Source organism: Rutilus rutilus, assembly GCF_951802725.1.
Source record: "Rutilus rutilus genome assembly, chromosome: 4".
In the NCBI taxonomy this organism is placed as follows: Eukaryota; Metazoa; Chordata; class Actinopteri; order Cypriniformes; family Leuciscidae; genus Rutilus; species Rutilus rutilus.
The window spans coordinates 1,902,361-1,922,812 of NC_140212.1; the positions used below are offsets into that span (position 1 = coordinate 1,902,361).

At 38.1% G+C, this 20,452-nt stretch overlaps 1 protein-coding gene across 1 annotated transcript in view; it reads left to right on the plus strand.

The window, feature by feature from the left end:
- Positions 1 to 2,188: 2,188 nt before the first annotated feature.
- pmpcb (peptidase, mitochondrial processing subunit beta) overlaps positions 2,189 to 20,452 on the plus strand; it is a 22,812-nt gene continuing 4,548 nt past the window's right edge. Inside the window, exons 1-12 of the mRNA XM_084408312.1 lie at positions 2,189 to 2,463; positions 2,733 to 2,849; positions 5,684 to 5,770; positions 5,863 to 5,992; positions 6,070 to 6,268; positions 9,666 to 9,745; positions 10,150 to 10,256; positions 14,316 to 14,459; positions 14,537 to 14,697; positions 14,774 to 14,859; positions 16,162 to 16,250; positions 19,833 to 19,908. Of these exons, the coding sequence (XP_084264438.1) occupies positions 2,383 to 2,463; positions 2,733 to 2,849; positions 5,684 to 5,770; positions 5,863 to 5,992; positions 6,070 to 6,268; positions 9,666 to 9,745; positions 10,150 to 10,256; positions 14,316 to 14,459; positions 14,537 to 14,697; positions 14,774 to 14,859; positions 16,162 to 16,250; positions 19,833 to 19,908 (1,357 nt within the window). The 5' untranslated portion in view covers positions 2,189 to 2,382. The remainder of the gene's footprint in view (positions 2,464 to 2,732; positions 2,850 to 5,683; positions 5,771 to 5,862; positions 5,993 to 6,069; positions 6,269 to 9,665; positions 9,746 to 10,149; positions 10,257 to 14,315; positions 14,460 to 14,536; positions 14,698 to 14,773; positions 14,860 to 16,161; positions 16,251 to 19,832; positions 19,909 to 20,452) is intronic.

The following is a 20,452-nucleotide window of genomic DNA, read 5'->3' on the forward strand; positions in this document are numbered from 1 at the left end:
GTGAGGGAGTGAACGGGAGATACACAGTACTCAAAAGGTTTTGCATCCACTCACTGCAAAAAAATAAAAATGTTGCATTAACAAAGTCCTTGTGATTGTGAAGATGAATCATATCTGTAAGGGTTTGTAACGCGATATTAATCATCTGTCTGAACTCATTGGGTGTTTCAGGAGTGTGTTACAGTGATCAGTCATTGCCACAAAGTTCCCTGAAGTCCGAGATTCAGATCATTGGGCGGCGCTCCAAGTTTTTGGAGAAGTTGATCCATGTCAGTGAGCTCAGTGGTCCTCCTGATCCGGGTTCGAATCCTGATCCGGTCCTGGAGTTCCTTTGGCCTGAAGTCTTTGTGTTTAATCACCAGTAGGTGTTAAAAAAAAAGATATGCCCCCAAAAAAAAGCATGGAGAGTGTGAAAGTGCCAGTGGCTCAGTGGTTATGAGCACATCCTTCTGGTGTGGAGGACTTGGGTTTGAATCCCGGGCTGGTCACTGAAGCAAGTGGTGGTTGCAGTTGGGCAGGATCTGAAGATTGGAGAGTCCAGCAGGATGAGGATTGAAGAAAGTGGGTGAGCAGTGGATTATCCAAGAAAAAGTGCCATAAAAATTACGACTTAGTCTCAGGACTGGATATTTTTTAATAAGTACACATGTTGATGAAAAGTAACACCGCTGCTGGTTATCTTCCCAGAAATCCCCAGGGGGAGGAGTTAGGATATTCCCTCCCCCCTTTGTGTCCGACCATCTCTTGTTCTCCTGTCTGAACTGATCGCTCCTGTTGATTGTCTCAGATCAGGATCAGGAGACTGTTCCTCAACGCAACCATGCTTCAGTGTCCAGGCTGGTTTTGAACCGGGATCCTCCTGTTCAGGGAGAACATGCTCAAACCACTGAGCCACTGGACCTTCCACACTCACTCTGCTTTTTTTGGGGGGCATGTCTTTTTTATTTGGACCAAACCGGTGAAACTAAAGATTTTCACAACAAAGAGAGGGATTTGAACCAGGAATGTCCACATTAGAGAACAACGCTCAGACCACTGAGCCACTGGAGCTTCAGCTCTTACACTTCTTTTTTTTGGGGGCATGTCTTTTTTTTTTTTTTTTCTCTGTGAAACTAAAGCATCATGAGAGTGAGGCTTGAACCCTGGTTTCCCACATGGAACCGCAGCACTCAGACCACTGACCCACCAGTGTGGTTTCATGAGGCCTCCAAAACCTGAAAGTCAAGTGTTTTTACACCCTGAGTAAGACTTTGGCCACAAACTGATGATTTGAACTTGGGAACATACTCTGAGATCTAATGTTTATTCATTTCAGTTGCCTTTGCATGTGCTGCATGTGAATCGAAGCTATAATCTTATTGACCTTATTAGTGCCATGCTTTATCAGATGAGCTGCAAAAAGCTTTAAAGTGAACATTTCAAACAACCACATGAAACACTGAACATCACAAGTGTGAACTGATTGTGTTCATTTAGTGAGTTATTGCCTAAAACTACCAAAGTCTTCTGACATCTAAGCACTGCTGAAAGTTTGATGATGAGTCAAAGAGCTCAGTTATTTAGTATATGTCCATATTCAGAGACTCATATGTCTCTTATGAACTGGTCTTTCAGTCTCCCATAAAAATCCAAACCATCTATTAATAGCTTTCTTAACTTCTTTTTTACAACAGTGATAAACTACTATCACACTATGGCATCATTCAGACCTCATGGCCCTGAAAATGGGTTGAAAAACTTTGTAATTTCCAGCAGAGACAAACATTTTGGATTATGAAACTTTTATTAAAAGTACAAAACACATTCAGACAGTTTAGAAAGGACATATGCAAGGCAAGTTTATTTAATTTCATTATTTATTTCATACACAATGGTAATTCAAAATGCTTTGCATAAAAATTATTAAAATATGACAATCACACTAAAGTATAATATGCACAATGACAAAAATATTCAACATATAATGTAAGTGATTGTCAGTTAAGTCTGACAGATTCTCATGTCAAATACCAATTTTATATCATCTTATATTATTGATGATGATAAATCACTTCAAGTGCCAAATAAATGCAATTAACGTTAACATATCACATGAAGTTGGGCATATGTGTAGTTTTATCTTTTACTCAGAGCTGCCATCTGATGGTCACATAAGTGAACTTATCATGCATTTTTTTATTTCTCCACTAGACGGCGTAAGAATAACAGGGTCAAGCTGTGGAAGGGATGATAGCGCTTATTCATGTGACCTCAGTTATTATGAAATTATCATAATTAATCTTGTGTGACGCAGCCGCGTTGAATAACGCATGACGTAAGCGTTCTTCTGTCCAATCGGAACTCGTCTTTTCAACAGCGTCACGCAGTCGGTCAGTAAACAGCATGGCGGCGTCCGTTCAGCGTTTCGGCGCAGCTGGGAGACACTTTATAAAGAATTTATTGAACACAACAGTCAGCAAGAGGGTGAGAGATTACAAACACAACATTAATATCATTTAAAATGGCGAAATATTGAAAATTAAGTCCTCGAAATCATTTAAAACAGCCAGGCTGAGACTGTGGGATGGACGCTGGTCTCAATGATGCAAACTTACATCTATATGAAGAGAAAAAAAAAAGACTTAAACATTTAATTTTATTAACACTCAAGTCCGTTTTGATATTTACCTTCTATAAGCTGCCCAGTAAATCATGAGTATGTAACATGCTTTAAAGTGTTGTCTGTGTTTCAGACTGGCTCCACTCAGGCTGCCAGTCACGTGGTTTTAAATGTACCTGAGACGAAGGTCACGACCCTTGATAACGGGCTCAGGGTGGCATCTGAAGACTCTGGCCTGTCCACATGCACGGTGAGTTAACCCTCACATCTAAGTGAGCTTGAGATTTCAATATCAGCCAGGTGTCTGATGAATTTGATTATTACACAGTACACACTAACATTATAAAGGCAGTTTTATTATATAGATATGTGGGGATGTACCTTTTTTGAGGGAGGTGCCACATGGCAGTGTCTGAAATGATGATACGAATAACAAAAGATCCAAACAATGTCGTTTATTTCATTGAAATGAGAGAAAATTTCATAATGCATTTGCTGCATATCATAGTATCACATCTTGAAGTCGGCATGGAACTGAAGTTGCGCTAGTCTTTTCTTCCCTTCTCAAACAAGAGAATTGATTGGATGGTTGTGGTTTGCTATTGGCTGATGTCATGTGAGTGACAGGTTGCCCCGCCCTCGTCATCAGAGAAGAGATGTCGCTCCAAGAGGGAGAGGAAGTTATTTTGATGAATGATTATTAAGGCACATGACTTAAAAAAAAAAAAAAGATTAGCCCAGATAAATAATTTTTAATACACACTGCAATATTACATAAAAAAATTATTGTGAATTTTGTTTTCATACTAGTGACTTTAAAGGAGTAGATTCAAGATGTTTATTCGTCATATACACAGTAGAATACAACTTGCAGTATGATGTAAACTTGGTCAGCTACTTAGACTGTGAATTAAAATTGTAAATAGATAAAAATGGATAATTAGTAGATAATACAAATGGTTACACTTTATTTTGATGGTCCCCTTTATTCTTTTGACTATAAGTAACATTGCACTTATGTAAACTAACACTGGTTGCATGTCAACTATATCTCCTTGTTGCATGTCAACTAACACTCGTTACATGTCAACTAACTCGTTACATGTCAACTACCTTTAGTTACAGGTCAACTAACTCTCGTTGTTACATGTCAACTACTTTTCGTTACATGTCAACTACCTTTCGTTACAGGTCAACTAACTCTCGTTACATGTAAACTATATCTCGTTGTTGCAGGTCAACTAACACTCGTTGTTACAGGTCAACTAACACTCGTTGTTACAGGTCAACTAACACTCGTTGTTACAGGTCAACTAACTCTCGTTGTTACAGGTCAACTAACACTCGTTGTTACAGGTCAACTAACTCTCGTTGTTACAGGTCAACTAACACTCGTTGTTACAGGTCAACTAACTCTCGTTGTTACAGGTCAACTAACACTCGTTGTTACAGGTCAACTAACTCTCGTTTTTACAGGTCAACTAACACTCGTTACAGGTCAACTAACACTCGTTACAGGTCAACTAACACTCGTTGTTACAGGTCAACTAACTCTCGTTGTTACAGGTCAATTAACACTCGTTACAGGTCAACTAACACTCGTTACAGGTCAACTAACACTCGCTACAGGTCAACTAACACTCGTTACAGGTCAACTAACACTCGTTGTTACAGGTCAACTAACACTCGTTGTTACAGGTCAACTAACTCTCGTTGTTACAGGTCAATTAACACTCGTTACAGGTCAACTAACACTCGTTACAGGTCAACTAACACTCGCTACAGGTCAACTAACACTCGTTACAGGTCAACTAACACTCGTTACAGGTCAACTAACTCTCGTTGTTACAGGTCAACTAACACTCGTTGTTACAGGTCAACTAACTCTCGTTGTTACAGGTCAATTAACACTCGTTACAGGTCAACTAACACTCGTTACAGGTCAACTAACACTCACTACAGGTCAACTAACACTCGTTACAGGTCAACTAACACTCGTTACAGGTCAACTAACACTCGCTACAGGTCAACTAACACTCGTTACAGGTCAACTAACACTCGTTACAGGTCAACTAACACTCGCTACAGGTCAACTAACACTCGTTACAGGTCAACTAACACTCGTTACAGGTCAACTAACTCTCGTTGTTACAGGTCAACTAACACTCGTTGTTACAGGTCAACTAACTCTCGTTGTTACAGGTCAACTAACACTCGTTGTAACAGGTCAACTAACACTCGTTGCATGAGGTCAACTAACACTCGTTGTTACAGGTCAACTAACTCGTTGCATGAGGTCAACTAACACTCGTTGTAACAGGTCAACTAACACTCGTTGCATGAGGTCAACTAACACTCGTTGTAACAGGTCAACTAACACTCGTTGCATGAGGTCAACTAACACTCGTTGTTACAGGTCAACTAACTCTCGTTGTTACAGGTCAACTAACACTCGTTGTAACAGGTCAACTAACTCTCGTTGCATGAGGTCAACTAACACTCGTTGTTACAGGTCAACTAACACTCGTTGTTACAGGTCAACTAACTCTCGTTGCATGAGGTCAACTAACACTCGTTGTTACAGGTCAACTAACACTCGTTGTAACAGGTCAACTAACACTCGTTGCATGAGGTCAACTAACACTCGTTGTTACAGGTCAACTAACTCTCGTTGTTACAGGTCAACTAACACTCGTTGTAACAGGTCAACTAACTCTCGTTGCATGAGGTCAACTAACACTCGTTGTTACAGGTCAACTAACTCTCGTTGTAACAGGTCAACTAACACTCGTTGCATGAGGTCAACTAACACTCGTTGTTACAGGTCAACTAACTCTCGTTGTTACAGGTCAACTACCTTTCGTTACGTGCCAACTAACATGTTACATGTCAACATGTAATTGCAAAGTTACTTATAGTCAGCAGAATGTCTAAATGGGAGTAGTGGACCATCAAAATAAAGTGTTACCAGACAAATATAACATAATAATGAAAAGTATTTTTGAGTAGGATTTAAAAACAAGTCCTGTGAGGGCGAGTAAATATAAATAATCATAATATCTAAATTCTAATCACATGATCCAGGTTGGTCTGTGGATTGATGCTGGGAGCCGGTATGAAAATGAGAACAATAATGGCACAGCCCACTTCCTGGAGCACATGGCATTTAAGGTAAGAGAAATGTTATGAGTTGCAAAATTCTCTGTCTAAATATTAAAAACGGTTTAGTGCAATTTAGTACAGAAATCATTGAATTGTTTCAGGGCACCAGGAAGAGGTCACAGCTCGACCTGGAACTGGAGATCGAGAATATGGGCGCTCATCTGAACGCTTACACCTCCCGAGAGCAGACGGTGTACTACGCTAAAGCTTTCTCCAAAGATCTGCCCCGAGGTAAACACCAAACACCAGCACGTCGTCACAGGCAGAACAGCATTATGGGTGTGCTGTAAATCAGTCTCTGTTCCCAGCCGTGGAAATCCTGGCTGACATCATCCAGAACAGCACGCTGGGAGAAGCGGAGATCGAGCGAGAGCGTGGAGTTATTCTCAGAGAGATGCAGGAAGTGGAGACCAACCTACAGGAAGTGGTCTTCGATTACCTGCACGCTACAGCCTATCAGGAAACACCGCTCGGGAGAACCATCCTGGGCCCGTCGGAGAACATCAAGTATGTGTCACTGGTTTACACCTTCAATTAAGGTGTGAACAACAGGGTAAAATTTGTAGATATCACCATACTTTCACCAGTTGATTAAAATGAAAGGGGTCATCGGATGCAAAATTCACTTTTATATGGTGTTTGCACATAAATGTGATTTTGCAGTGTGTGGACACAACCATCATACAATGAAAAAAATCCATTCACTCTATCTGTCTTCAAAAAGCCTAAACACACTCAAATTTTCTGAGCAATAATGTCATATTGCTGATGCTCCACCCACGACCACTGACGGACTGTCGCGTATTTGCATATTTACGCAAAATGGAAAATGGGCATCCGATGACCCATTTAAGACAAATGTTTTGCATTCCCAGTTTTCTGAAATCATATGTGTACATATGCAAATTAGTTTTATAATTTGCATACATTTGCATAACAGAAATCTGAACATTGGATAAAGACCGGATCAAAATTCTTGTTTCATTTTGTTAAAGGTTTTTACAGATTATGTGCTTTTGATAATTAGTTTTTACTATTTACATTTAATTTATTTTTACTTCCGTTTTAGTTTTTATTTCCAGTTAGCAATTTGAGCTTTAACTTAAACTTGCCAAGGCAACATTTCTAATTTTCGTTAAGTTTTTCTATCTAATAAATATTTAATTTGAATTCAGCCTTATTTCAGTTAACAAAACCCTTTTTAATAGTTTAACATTGTTAGATCATTAGAGCATTTTCATTTAGATCAATTGTTTTCTGGAATGTGATGTTTAAATATGCAAGCAAGGCATTATATAACTGTGCGATATTTTGAATAATTTAGAGCAATGATTTTCTGCAATCATGTTTATATGCAAACAACGCATTACATAATTAAATATGCACAAATTACCATAAATGTCCAGAAAAGAAAGATAACATTGATGAACATTAGATTAAGACAGGTTCAAAATAATTTTGATGACACATTAGAGTTAAAGTTTTTAACTCTAATGTCAAACATGTAAGGTTTTTTGGATTTCATTCTCTCACTCCATAAATCAGAAAATATTGTCAGCAGCCAGAAAAAAAATGTTCACCATGTTTTTAGAAATAAGTTGTAATATAAATCAGGTGAATGAAAAATGAACAATCATTTCTGAAAAAACCTTCAGAATACAGATATAAAACAGATATTCAGAATAAAACTGTAAATTTTGGTGTATGTAAAAAGTAAATGATTTCTGAAAACACTCACCGCCTTTAAAGGGACACTTCACCCATTTGCATTAAGCTTTGTATTGTTAGAAACCCAGTCATATATTATAATAAACGTGGATTTTTCGTTCATTTTTCCCTGAGATGGGAGAAATAAGGATTTAAGTGTTTTACTTCCTGCTTATTATGACGTAAAAATCATCATTTTGCGTCATAATAAGCAGGAAGTCACATTTCATTGAAAAGTGTAGAGACTACAAACACTAGCTCCTCATTATTCCAGGGGGCGGGACCCGCTCACGCTACAGACCTATTACAGATCAGTGGGTGGGACTTCACTTTCTGAAACTGAAAGCAATATCCTCCATCTTGTTTGGAAGCTAAGCTAACAGGCACTGTGGAGCCAGCTGTGAAGATATGACAATAGCGGAGGGTAACGTTACTCAATATGATGTAGAAGAAGAGGATTTAGGAAGTCTGCTGCTCGAATCGGGTGTTTGTGGCTACCTTTACAAGCCGCATAGAGCAGCCGAGGCGGAAGACCTGCCTGTCGCGGACGAGAAGCCCAGACTGGCTCGAGTTAGGGCGGACTGGTGGCGCCGGTGATCTCACTATGCAACTACGAACCGCTACGAACACAGAGATAGAGTCCGTCTGCGGCAAAGAATTTCTCCTAGACGAAATCTCTGAATCAGACGAGGACACGGACGTTTGTGTTGTGAACCATCCTAGTTTCGCACGGTCGCACCGCATCTGACTGAACATCCCGGTAACGTTACCATGCAATAATTCACCATTTCGAAAGAAATACAAATGAGGAGTAATTCATTAATGAGTTCGCCAAATAACTAACGTTAGACATTTTGTGTGAAATGAATTTCAAGCTCCGGTTGTAGGTAGCTAGCCTTATGGACGGATGAGTAATTCATATGCTGTTCTGGATTAGTGGGAGTGGCTTGCGCAGCTGTGCAATGTGGTGCATTGTGGGAGTTGTTGTCTTTCATACAAATGCGTCCTGAAGTTACTTTCTTTCTTTCCTCGGTCAAGAAGGCACCAAATTCAAAATTTATTTTACATTTCGACTACATATATGACCCACTTTCAATGAAGATCAATGTTCCCATGGGTGAAGTGCTCCTTTAAAGATATGTAATCTACAGATGCAAATAGATAAAGTGCAATAAAATAAACACTTTTGTATTTTGGATGTTTTCTCTTCATTAATCTGAATGTTATGGAAGCAAAATAGCCCCAAATCCAACAATTGACCAGTGCATGAAAAAACCCTGGTTTTGACTGTAGTGTCTTGCCTTAAAACCATAGGCGTAATTTGCGGTTGGGACATGTCCCCACCACTTTTTGCTAAGGTCGATATTGTCCCCACCACTTTTGAAACATCTCGCTGCACGAATGTACCAATACAAATAAATAAAACATTTCCAGTTAACTAGCAGAGCATTCATTTAGTTCGTTTGTTAAATAAGAGGCGATCTAGCGCTGAAATGTGTTGTTTGTGATCAAAGTGCTCGTTGCCGCTGCGATCAGTGGCGTGGATACTGTATTCTCTTATCGGACGCGCGCTTCAATCCGTTGTGTAGAGACTCTCTATTCGTTCCGGTGAAATTTACATAACAAAATGCACACAAACGTGTCCCTGCCTGATATACAACCACTGATAAACATAATCGGTTTTGATGAGGAAAAAAACCCCTATACGAGTGCAGATTAGAGCCCAGAACCTCTGACACGGTTGGCAAAAGTTCTGCCACTGGATCATTTAAACACACGCTTAGATTAGTCGGATCTATGTATTTATTCACGTGAAAATTCTCACCACTAACGACAACATATATTAGACCTCATTAAACGACAAATTAAACCCAATGTACTATTTAAATCGATTGCTGGACATCGTAATGTTATTATACATACATCTGATTTATGATTTAGCATTGTGTTAGCAACGCTTTTTTATTAAACATTTTTATTTATTTACATTAGTAAGCTACAGGACATCATCTTTCAAAACATGACCTGCGCGAAAGAGAAGAAAAAATGAATGCGTCATTGTACCCAGCACTTCTGAAAATGCACTTCTGAATGCGTCTCTGTCCCCAGCACATTTCAAACCAAACTGAGGCCCATGCTTAAAACAGTATGAATGAATCTGATGTTCCTACATTTAGATTTTTTTTTTCTTTTTCAGAACTATAAATCGAGGGGATCTGGTCGAATACATTACAACACACTACAAGGGGCCACGAATTGTATTAGCTGCTGCCGGAGGTAAAGCAACAGAAACAGTGGCTGCGTCCCAATCACATACTCTCTTGAGTGGTACTTGTTGTGAATAAGTACTTTGCGAGCACTAAAAAAGTATGTTCTATATAGTATGAATGTGTGTATAATCTGGACGTACTACATTCGCCATGTTGTCATCATGTGACCTACCAGTCGCTTCACTGTCATTCACAAATCCTCTCCCGTGGCCTCATGGGATAGTAAGATAGTCACATACTGTTTTTCACCCACTATATAGTAGGGAAGTATGTGATTTCGGATGCGGCCACTGTAGCTCAGCATCACTGAACATGTTCATGTAAGTCATTTCCTTTGGTTTAGTTGTTGACATCAGTTACTGGCACAGATTGTGACCATTAGTAAGTCAGGATTGTGTTTCTGTCTTTAAGGAGTGTCACATAATGAGTTAATCGATTTGGCCAAGTTTCATTTTGGAAAGCTACCGGCCAGATACAGTGGAGAGACTTTACTGCACTGCCATTTCACCGGGAGTGAGGTAAACACACCATTACATCATTATTTATCAGATTAATGGGCATTAGACAGATCATGTTTCGAACACTTTATCACACATTGTCATGATTTACTGAAAATCATGATGTTAATGTTTATAATATCTTACTTCCTTATAGTGATTAGAGCTGGATAATAATAGTTACATTTTGTGACATTCAAGCCGTTGAGATGTGCTATATATTATATATCGCTTACGCTACTATACTGTGTGTATGCAGATAAAGTTACTAAAATAAAAAGATAAAATACTTATATACTATATATATATAACTTTATATAAATTGCTGGATGATAATATGACAAAAAAAAAAGGCAGTTGAGATTTGCTATATAGTATACGCAGTATATCACTTAATGTGACTATGGATGTGGATAAAGTTGGATATAATATCCAACTTTTTATAGAGCTAGATAATACAGTTTATATTTTTGTGACGATATAAACAAAATAAAAAATAAAATAAAACAGTCATGTAGGGCTGTCAACTTTAGTCGTTTAGGAATATAGGTAGTTTTGCTGTATTCATTCAGTTAGAGCGCTACTTGTTTTGGCTTAAGTCGACAAAATGTCCAAGAAATCTAAATCTTTTGTCTGGCTGCATTTTACAAAAAAAGACGACAAGACTGTGGAGTGCGAGCTATGAGGATAGCTAAATAATGAGGAGAGATATCCACGACTTGCTCGGGCAGCCAAACGCGTGCTCTGCATCCCTGCAACCTCCACTCCTGCAGAGCGCATATTTTCCAAAGCAGGATTTATTGTTAACAAGTCGAGGAGCTGTCTTTTACCCAAGAATGTGGACATGTTAGTGTTTGTGGCCCACAACATAAAAAAGGTTGACTAGGCCTACAGATCTGCCGCGCCGCGCTCTACGCCTCATTCGCGCCGCAGGAATTTTTTACGCGCGTCTTTGCATTGACTTAACATTGAAATCACTCGCGCCTGACACGCTATTTGCATCCGGTGTGAACGCACCATAAGTAGCCTTAACGGCTTTATTATGCTGACTCAATAGATCGTGTTTTCTTATGTTTTTGTTTTTATTTGTACACTTGACGCGTTTGAAAATAGCCTAAATAATGTAACAAAACGAAAATAAACCTATAGGCCTTCCTACTATACAGCCTATTATTATTAGGATTGTTTTTAAAGGGATAGTTCACTTTGAAATCAATTTTTGATATGTTTTAGCTTACCTCAAGGGCATCCAAGATGTAGGTGTCTTTGTTTCCGCAGTAGTTTCAATTTTGATATTTTTAGGTCAAACCGTTCTTGTCTGTCAGTCATATAATGCAGGTCTATGGTCACTGGCTCAAAACACAAGCACAGAGTCCAAATTAAAACAATTCCCCATCGTCCAAATGAAACAATTCCCCATCATAAGTACACATTGATGGCCTAAGACACGAAACGAGCGGTTTGTGTGAGAAAACGAACAGTATTTATATCGTTGTTATCTCTTGAACACAGCACACGTCCAAATGATCTGACGCCCGCGGGCGGGTATAGATGTATACATAGACGTCGCCTTCGCTACTGCAGTTCATTGGAACGAAACCGTAGCCAAGGCGACATCTATGTTTATATCTATACCCGCCCGCGCCGTCAGATCATTTGGACGTGTGCTGTGTTCAAGAGATAACAACGATATAAATACTGTTCGTTTTCTCACACAAACCGCTCGTTTCGTGTCTTAGGCCATCAATGTGTACTTATGATGGGGAATTGTTTCATTTGGACGATGGGGAATTGTTTTAATTTGGACTCTGTGCTTGTGTTTTGAGCCAGTGACCATAGACCTGCATTATATGACTGACAGACAAGAACGGTTTGACCTAAAAATATCAAAATTGAAACTACTGCGGAAACAAAGACACCTACATCTTGGATGCCCTTGAGGTAAGCTAAAACATATCAAAAATTTATTTCAAAGTGAACTATCCCTTTAAGGCTATTTGGGTTTTTTGTATGTTTGTTTTAAAACGCCTAGATCGGCTGGACAAAAGTTAACCCATAGCTTTTGAAAGTAAAGAAGAATATACAGCCTGTATAAACGAGAGCTTTTGTTAGGATTTTTCATTATTTGGCAGTTTTGGCAGTTTTAGCAGTTATATTTTTTGTAGCGTGTGGTGTGGTCAGGTGCGCGACTGTGACTGTCACTATAGACCTAGTTTTCTGTAGTTCACTGTAGACCTTAATTTTCAAAGAATTGTATTATTATTATAGTTTTATGTATTATTGATGTTTTTTCGTTGTTGTTTTATAAATGCTCTATGACAATTGTTTAATAAATGTTCATATTTTGTTTTATGTATTTTTTAGTCGACTAATCGTTGCGCAGGACAGGACTTTGGTCGAATAAGCATTTCTTTGGTTGACTACAGCCCTACAATCATGTAGCTTAGATTTTCTAAATAGTATATATTGCTTTGAGTATACTGTATATATCGAAATTATTGAAATATCGCAAATGTATATATCGTGATATGCATATCGCAACGGCTTGCAATAACTGGGAAAATCTCTCACAGCTCTCGGCTGAATAACTTATGTAGCTTTAATAAGAATCAGTATATATTTAATTCATACCGTGAAAACTTTAAGCCGTGTTTTATTGTTACATTTGATTATTCAGTTTCTGTTGTTAAATAACCCTGATGTAGGATAACCTGAACCCCTAAACCCCACTGATGTTATAATAACACTTCTTATGCTACAGTAAAACACTGATGTTCACTGTCAGAGGCTGTAGGGATGTTTTCTTGCCACAAAAAGAATGTGAAACACGCATGTAGGTCATATAATTTTAAATATATTTTAAAGATTATTTAAGTTTATTTTACACACTTTAAAGGGATGGTTCGGAGTAAATTCAACCTAGGGTCCTTTGCATCATGACCTCGAGCCAAACACCCCCCAGAAGCCTTTTTTCCCCTTGGTTGAACATTATTAAAATTAGAGCTTATTTAGAGACATCAGCCGGATGGTTTAGTGCAGGCGCTAATGGATCCAAGGCTGTATCTGGTAAATTACTCCACTAATAATGCCCAGAATGATACCAAACGTCTACAGTAGTGCAAACAGGTTCTGTACTCATAAAACGAGGCATTGGAAGGTTTGTAAGTACATCAGGAGTTTATTTAAATAACACTTGCCTGACGGCTCATGCTACTGCTAACCCGGACGTCTACGTCACTTCCATGATTTGGGAAAAGCACGTAAAAGTCCTGGCAGAAAGCGATGCATAAGGATGTAGTGTAATACGAATTATAATTTTTTACGAAGTGTTAACAACTTAGTGTTAACTAATAATTGTTGCAAACTGGTACTACCAACACAATATTAGTGCGTTCCTGGAACTGGGCGTCGTTACACTACATCCTTATGCATCGCTCATATGCATCACAAACTTTCCAATGCCTGGTTTTATGAGTACAGAACCTATTTGTACTACTGTAGAAGTTTGGTACCATTCTGGGCATTATTAGTGGAGTGATTTACCAGATACAGCCTTGGATCCATTAGCGCCTGCACTAAACCATCCGGCTGATGTCTCTAAATAAGCTCTAACTTTAGTAATGTTCAACCAAGGGGAAATAAGGCTTCTGGGGGGTGTTTGGCTCGAGGTCATGGTGCAAAGGACCCTAGGTTGATTTTACTCCGAACTCCTTTAAACATTATCGTATCGCATATCGAATATTGCATTATTTAGTGAGTTATCGCATATTGCATTTTTATTCAATATCGTGCAGCCCTTGTTAGTAGTGTTGAAACTGGTGGTTATGGTAACAACACACTGATCTAGCCGACCAATCAGAGCACAGTGTGCTTTTCAGAAGGAGGGGCTTCATAGAGACAGGAAGTGAACATAGCGTTACTGACAGACTGGGAAGAGAGGAGCCGCAACAATGGAGAATATGAGGAAAATAATCAACATTCAAGCAGGAAAACCTGTTCTAGTAGAGCCTGAAAACAACAATGTATAATAGGTCCTCTTTAAAAGACTTGCCTATGTGTTCTGCTCTTAATTCCTCACAGATTCGTGTCCGAGATGACAAGATGCCTCTGGCTCATATAGCCATCGCCGTTGAGGCTGTCGGCTGGTCACATCCAGACACTATTCCTCTAATGGTGGCAAATACGCTCATTGGGAACTGGGATCGGTCCCTCGGTGGCGGGATGGTGAGATGCTCTCACTAAACTCACTTTACATCTGAAAAATCATGAAAGTCAACTAACCAGACTTCGTTTCCTCGTAGAACTTGTCTAGTAAACTGGCACAGATGGCATGTCAGGGCAACTTGTGCCACAGTTTCCAGTCCTTCAACACTTGCTACACAGATACAGGTCTGTGGGGGCTTTACATGGTGTGCGAGCCGGGAACCGTCAACGAGATGATGCGCTTCACTCAGCTGGAATGGTGAGAGCTTGACGTTACTCGCCTTCTACGCTGAGCTGAAGGCACGGATGAGCAATTAACATACGGTTTGCTTTAGGATGTCTCTGTGTACGAGCGTGACCGAAAGCGAAGTGAACCGAGCTAAAAACCTGCTGAAGACTAACATGCTGCTTCACTTGGACGGTAAGTGCAGCGTCACGTGAATCACGAACGCTCATGTAGAGCTATGGAGTCATGAAACTGAAGTTACGCTAGGCTTTTGTTCCCTATTGTGACGTACACTACTGGTCAGAAGTTTTAGATCGGTAAGATTTTTTTATGTTTTTAAAATAAGTATCTTCTGCTCACCAAGGCTGCATTTATTTGATAAAAAAAACAATAAAAAAATCTAATATTGTGAAATATTATGACAATTTAAAATGTAATTTATTTCTGTGATCAAAGCTGTATTTTCAGCATCATTACTCCAGTCTTCAGTGTCACATGATCCTTCAGAAATCATTCTAATATGATGATTTGATGCTCAAAAAACATTCATTATTATTTTCAATGTTGAAAACTGTTGTGTACAATTTTTTTTCAAAATTCTTTGATGAATAGAAAGTTCAAAAGAACAGCATTTATTTAAAATAGAATATTTTCTAACATTATAAATGTCTTTACTGTCACTTTTGATCAGTTTAACTCATCCTTGATGAATAAAAGTATTGATTTCTTTTATTTCTTTCCCCCCAAAAATAAAATGATAATTCTTCCTGACCCCAAACTCTTGAACGGTGGTGTTTAATGTGACAAAAGCTTTAGATTTCAGATAAATGCTGTTCTTTTGAACTTTCTATTCATCACAGCATCGTGAAATAAAAATGTAAATAACTGTTTTCAACACTGATAATAATCATAAATGTTTCTTGAGCATCAAATCATCATATTAGAATGATTTCTGAAGGATCATGTGACACTGAAGACTGGAGTAATGATGATAAATACAGCTTTGATCACAGGAATAAATTACACTTTACTGTATATTCACATAGAAAACAGTTATTTTAAATTATAATAATATTTCACAATATTACTGTTTTTGTTTGTATTTTTAATCAAATAAATGCAGCCTTGGTGAGCAGAAGAGACTTCTTTTAAAAACATTAAAAATCTTACCGATCTAACACTTTTGACCGGTAGTGTATATCAGAGTGAAACGCTTCTGGAAAAAGAATAGATGTGGGCGGGGCTTGATTTTGTCTGTGGGGAATTGATTTGGATGGTTGTGGTTTGCTATTGGCTGATCTCATGTGAGTGACAGGTATAGCCCCGCCCTCGTCATCAGAGAAAAGATTTTGCTGCATAAGGGAGGGGAAGTTATTCTGATTCAAGATTATGAATTTAAAAAAAATAATATGCACGGATGAATCATTTATAATAAGTACTGCAATAAGAAAGACCTGTCGATTTTGATTTCATGGTGACTTAATAATGTTTGTCTAGGATCCACTCCGATCTGTGAGGACATCGGGCGGCAGATGCTGTGTTACAGTCGCAGGATTCCTCTGCATGAGCTGGAGGCCAGAATAGATGTGAGTAAACAAACATGCTGACGTTTGACCCACATTTACATGAGTTTTATCGAGAGTTCACCGCTTTAACCCTATTCGGACGGGAATTGTTTCTCATTGGGATGTCTGTAAAATTACATTTGCACCTCAGAGATAAACCGTGGTGGAGGAGCGAGGTCTGTGATGCTCAGGGTCCTGTGAAATCTAATTAATTTATTCTGGATTCCTTTTACATTTCTCCATTGTACTGGTTAAATTAAATGCAAGTAATCAAAAAGCATGTCTTATTAATTGAAGTCATGAAACTTTAGCAACAATCTATTAAAAGTAAAAAAGAAATGACATGTTTAGGGCCTCATGAAATAAATGTACAGTACAGGTCAAAAGTTTGGAAACATTACTATTTTTAATGTTTTTGAAAGCAGTTTCTTCTGCTCATCAAGCCTGCATTTATTTGATCAAAAATACAGAAAAAAAAAAGTAATATTGTGATATATTATTACAATTTAAAATAATTGGTTTTCATTTATTATACTTTAAATGATCATTTATTTCTGTGATGCAAAGCTGAATTTTCAGCATCATTACTCCAGTCTATCACATGATCCTTTAGAAATCATTCTAATATGATGATTTATTATGATTGTTGGAAACAGTTCTGCTGCATAATATATTTAATGAATAAAAGGTTAAAAAGAACTGCATTTATTCAAAATAAAAATATTTTCTAATAATATAAATCTTCTTTACTATCACTTTTTATCAATTTAACACATCTTTGCTGAATAAAAGTATTGATTTATTTGAAATTACTGACCAGGGGCCGTATTCACAAAGCATTTTATCTTACCACTAGGAGTACTCCTAAATCGAACTAAAAGATTTTAGCTAGGAGTTTTCTCTTAGAAGTTATTCACAACGCCTTTCAGACCTACTCTTAGTAAAGAAAAATGACAACTCCTAAACTAAGAGTGAGTCCTCGTTGCTATGGATGACGTCATTACTCGTGCACGAGCTTGACTGAAGTGACCACCTTGATTGGCTGATGATTGTAACGCGGGAATGATTCCAAACCCCTCCCCTACGATGATGAGTGACAGGTGACAGGTCTGAGAATGCGTGCGCTACACAAGTATTGCGAAGGACGGAAGATGATGAATAACTGAATAAATAGCCTAAATGAATAAACAGTAAGGCAAAACAAATAGCCTAGTAGCCTAATGAAACATATGGATTGATGCAATATCTTTGCAACATTATTGAATTAATCTGTCACTGCCTACGTTTGCAAAGAGAAGAACATTTTAATTTGATTCACAATGAAACGTTACAATTAGTTTACATGCAATGAGTAGCCTAGTTTTGCTTGTTGTTGGTGGCGTTATTGCATCCCTAGTTATGCCTACAATGCAAAATTGTTCCCTCGTGATTGGAAGCTCCTGTAGCCGTCGCATACGCATTTCAAAACATCGCAACGTGAAATGCCACAAAAAGCGGTTTGTGAAGGTCTTAGTGAGTTAGGAGTCCTCTCGACTTCTTTTAAGCTGTCCCAGGCTTAGGTGCTACTTTTAGGGCTAAAATGCTTCGTGAATTACTCTTAGTCAAAAAAATTAGGAGTCCTAAAGTTACGAGAGACACGCCCATTATTTTTAGGAGTTGCTCCTAAATTCGCCAGTTAGGAGCTACATTTAGCCTTTAAAATCTTTGTGAATATGGCCCCAGTAGTGTATATTGTTGTTACAAAAGATTTCTATTTTTAAAACACTTCTTATTCATCAAAGTATCCTAAAAAAGTATCACAGGTTATGAAAGAATATTAAGCAGCAGAACTGTTTCCAACTTTGATAATCATGAATCATCATATCAGAATGATTTCTAAAGGATCATGTGATAGACTGGAGTAATGATCCTGAAAATTCAGCTTTGCATCACAGAAATAAATGATAATTTAAAGTATAATAAATTGAAAACCAATTATTTTAAATTGTAATAATATATCACAATATTACTTCTTTTTTTTCTGTATTTTTGATCAAATAAATGCAGGCTTGATGAGCAGAAGAAACTTCTTTCAAAAACATTAAAAATAGTAATGTTTCCAAACTTTTGGCCTGTACTGTACATGCTTTTCTATTTTTTATTTTTATTTTACATACATACCATAATAATATGCCATTTTCAAAAGTTTTTTTTCTCTTCTCTTTAACAGAACCAGAACCCTTCTCTGACATCATAACATTATTGTAAACAGTTTCTAGCATTTTATGTCACAAAATGTATGTTATTTAAAAAACGTGAAAATGAGCAGAAATAATTTAGGTAAACATTTGAGCCGGGCGACACTGCTAGTTCAGCTAGTAAAATTATTAGTTGTGCTCGCCCTAATAATAATAATGTTTATAAGTGTTACTACATTTTTAAAATATTTAAGTAACCGATAAGGTTTCATTTAACATTAGTTTACATCAACTAACAATAATCAAAACATCTAAATCATTTCTACATTTACTAATACATTTTTGTAATAAAAAGTTGTATCTGTTAACGTTCGCTAATGCACTGTGAACTAACATGAACAATGACCAAATTATTTTTAAATGAACATTACCAAAAGTTAATAGATACTGTAAAATATTGCTCATAATTAGTGCGTTAACTAATGCATCATCTAATGTAAACAAATGAGACATTATTACAAAGTGTTACCAAAAATGTATTGCATATCATATTAATATCTACCACTCATTATTACTGCAAACTGTTTCCATTTCAGTCATAAGAGTTCATATTTAAAATGCGTGCACATTACCGCAACGCGCAACAGTTAGCGTACAGTGCTTGCCAAGGGTTTACAAAACTACTTTTTGATAGTTTCCTTTTAAACTGGGATTTTGATTTTAGACCGCAAATAAATTGACACCTTGGTGTTCGTCAAAAATAAAACATGAATTCACCTTACGTCCCCATGAGAAACAATGACTGTCCAAATAGGGCTTTAGTGTGTGTTCACACTTGGCATGTTTGGTTGGATTAAACTGAACTCTGGTGCGATTGCTCTGCTAGTGCGGTTCATTTGAATAAGTGTGAACATGCCATCTGAACCCTGGTGCACCAAACACATGTAAACGAACCAAACACAGGACATGATGTCACAAGATGGACCCTAAAAAGGACAGAATGCTCAAGCATACCTGTTTTTCCTCATCATAGTGGCGATGTTGTTCAGGACAGGCATCAGAACCGCGTCTCCTCACAGCAGATCTTCGTTTGTGTGTGTGTGACGGAGAGATTCCTGCCGCTGTTTACACACTTTATAAGCCCTTCACGAGTTCTCAGCTGGTCAGAATACCCTCACATGTAGCTACGCACATACAACGAGTGCATTTAGCCCAGAACACATCATTGTTTTGGATGTTCGGTCGCAAAATATACACCATAAATGACGACCAATCAGGTTGCGAATGTATCCCTATGTCTTTAGGTTCGGTGTTAAAAATGCAAATGTGAACGCTAAGCGGACCAGGAGGAAATTTATTTCTTTTTGTCTGAACCAAGCAAACCGAATTACAAGTGTGAACTTAGTCTTAATGCTTCTGTCCTCAGGCCATAGACGCCACAACCATCAAGGACGTGTGTATGAAGTATATCTACAATAAAGCCCCTGCTATAGCAGCTGTTGGTGAGTATCCACCTTTAACTCTGTTATGATGAAATATTTTATACTTCCCCCTAATGAAACACACCTGACTCGACTCGTCAGCTCGTTAGTAGAGACTCCAGGAGCCAGTTGCGTAAACACAGTGGCTGCGTCCCAAGTCGCATACTTCCTTACTATATAGTAGGTGAAAAACAGTACGAGACAAGGAGTATGTCCGATTTCACAGCATGATCCCGGATGACCTACTACTTCCGGCGAGATTCTGAAGTGAAATACGATGGACTCTTTACTATCCCATGAGGCCACGGGAGAGGGTTTGTGAATGGCAGTGAAGCGACTGGTAGGTCACATGATGACGACAACATGGCGAATGTGCTCGCAAAGCACTTATTCACAAAAAGTACCACTCGAGAGAGTATGTAGGCGCGTTTCCATTACAGATTTGCGCAAAACTTTTGCACTTTGTTTCTAAATGTCGACCAAAAACTATTGCGAAATGACGGCGTTTCCATTCATTATCCACTCTCGCGATAATCATTCCAGAAATCATGGCGACGGATGTTAG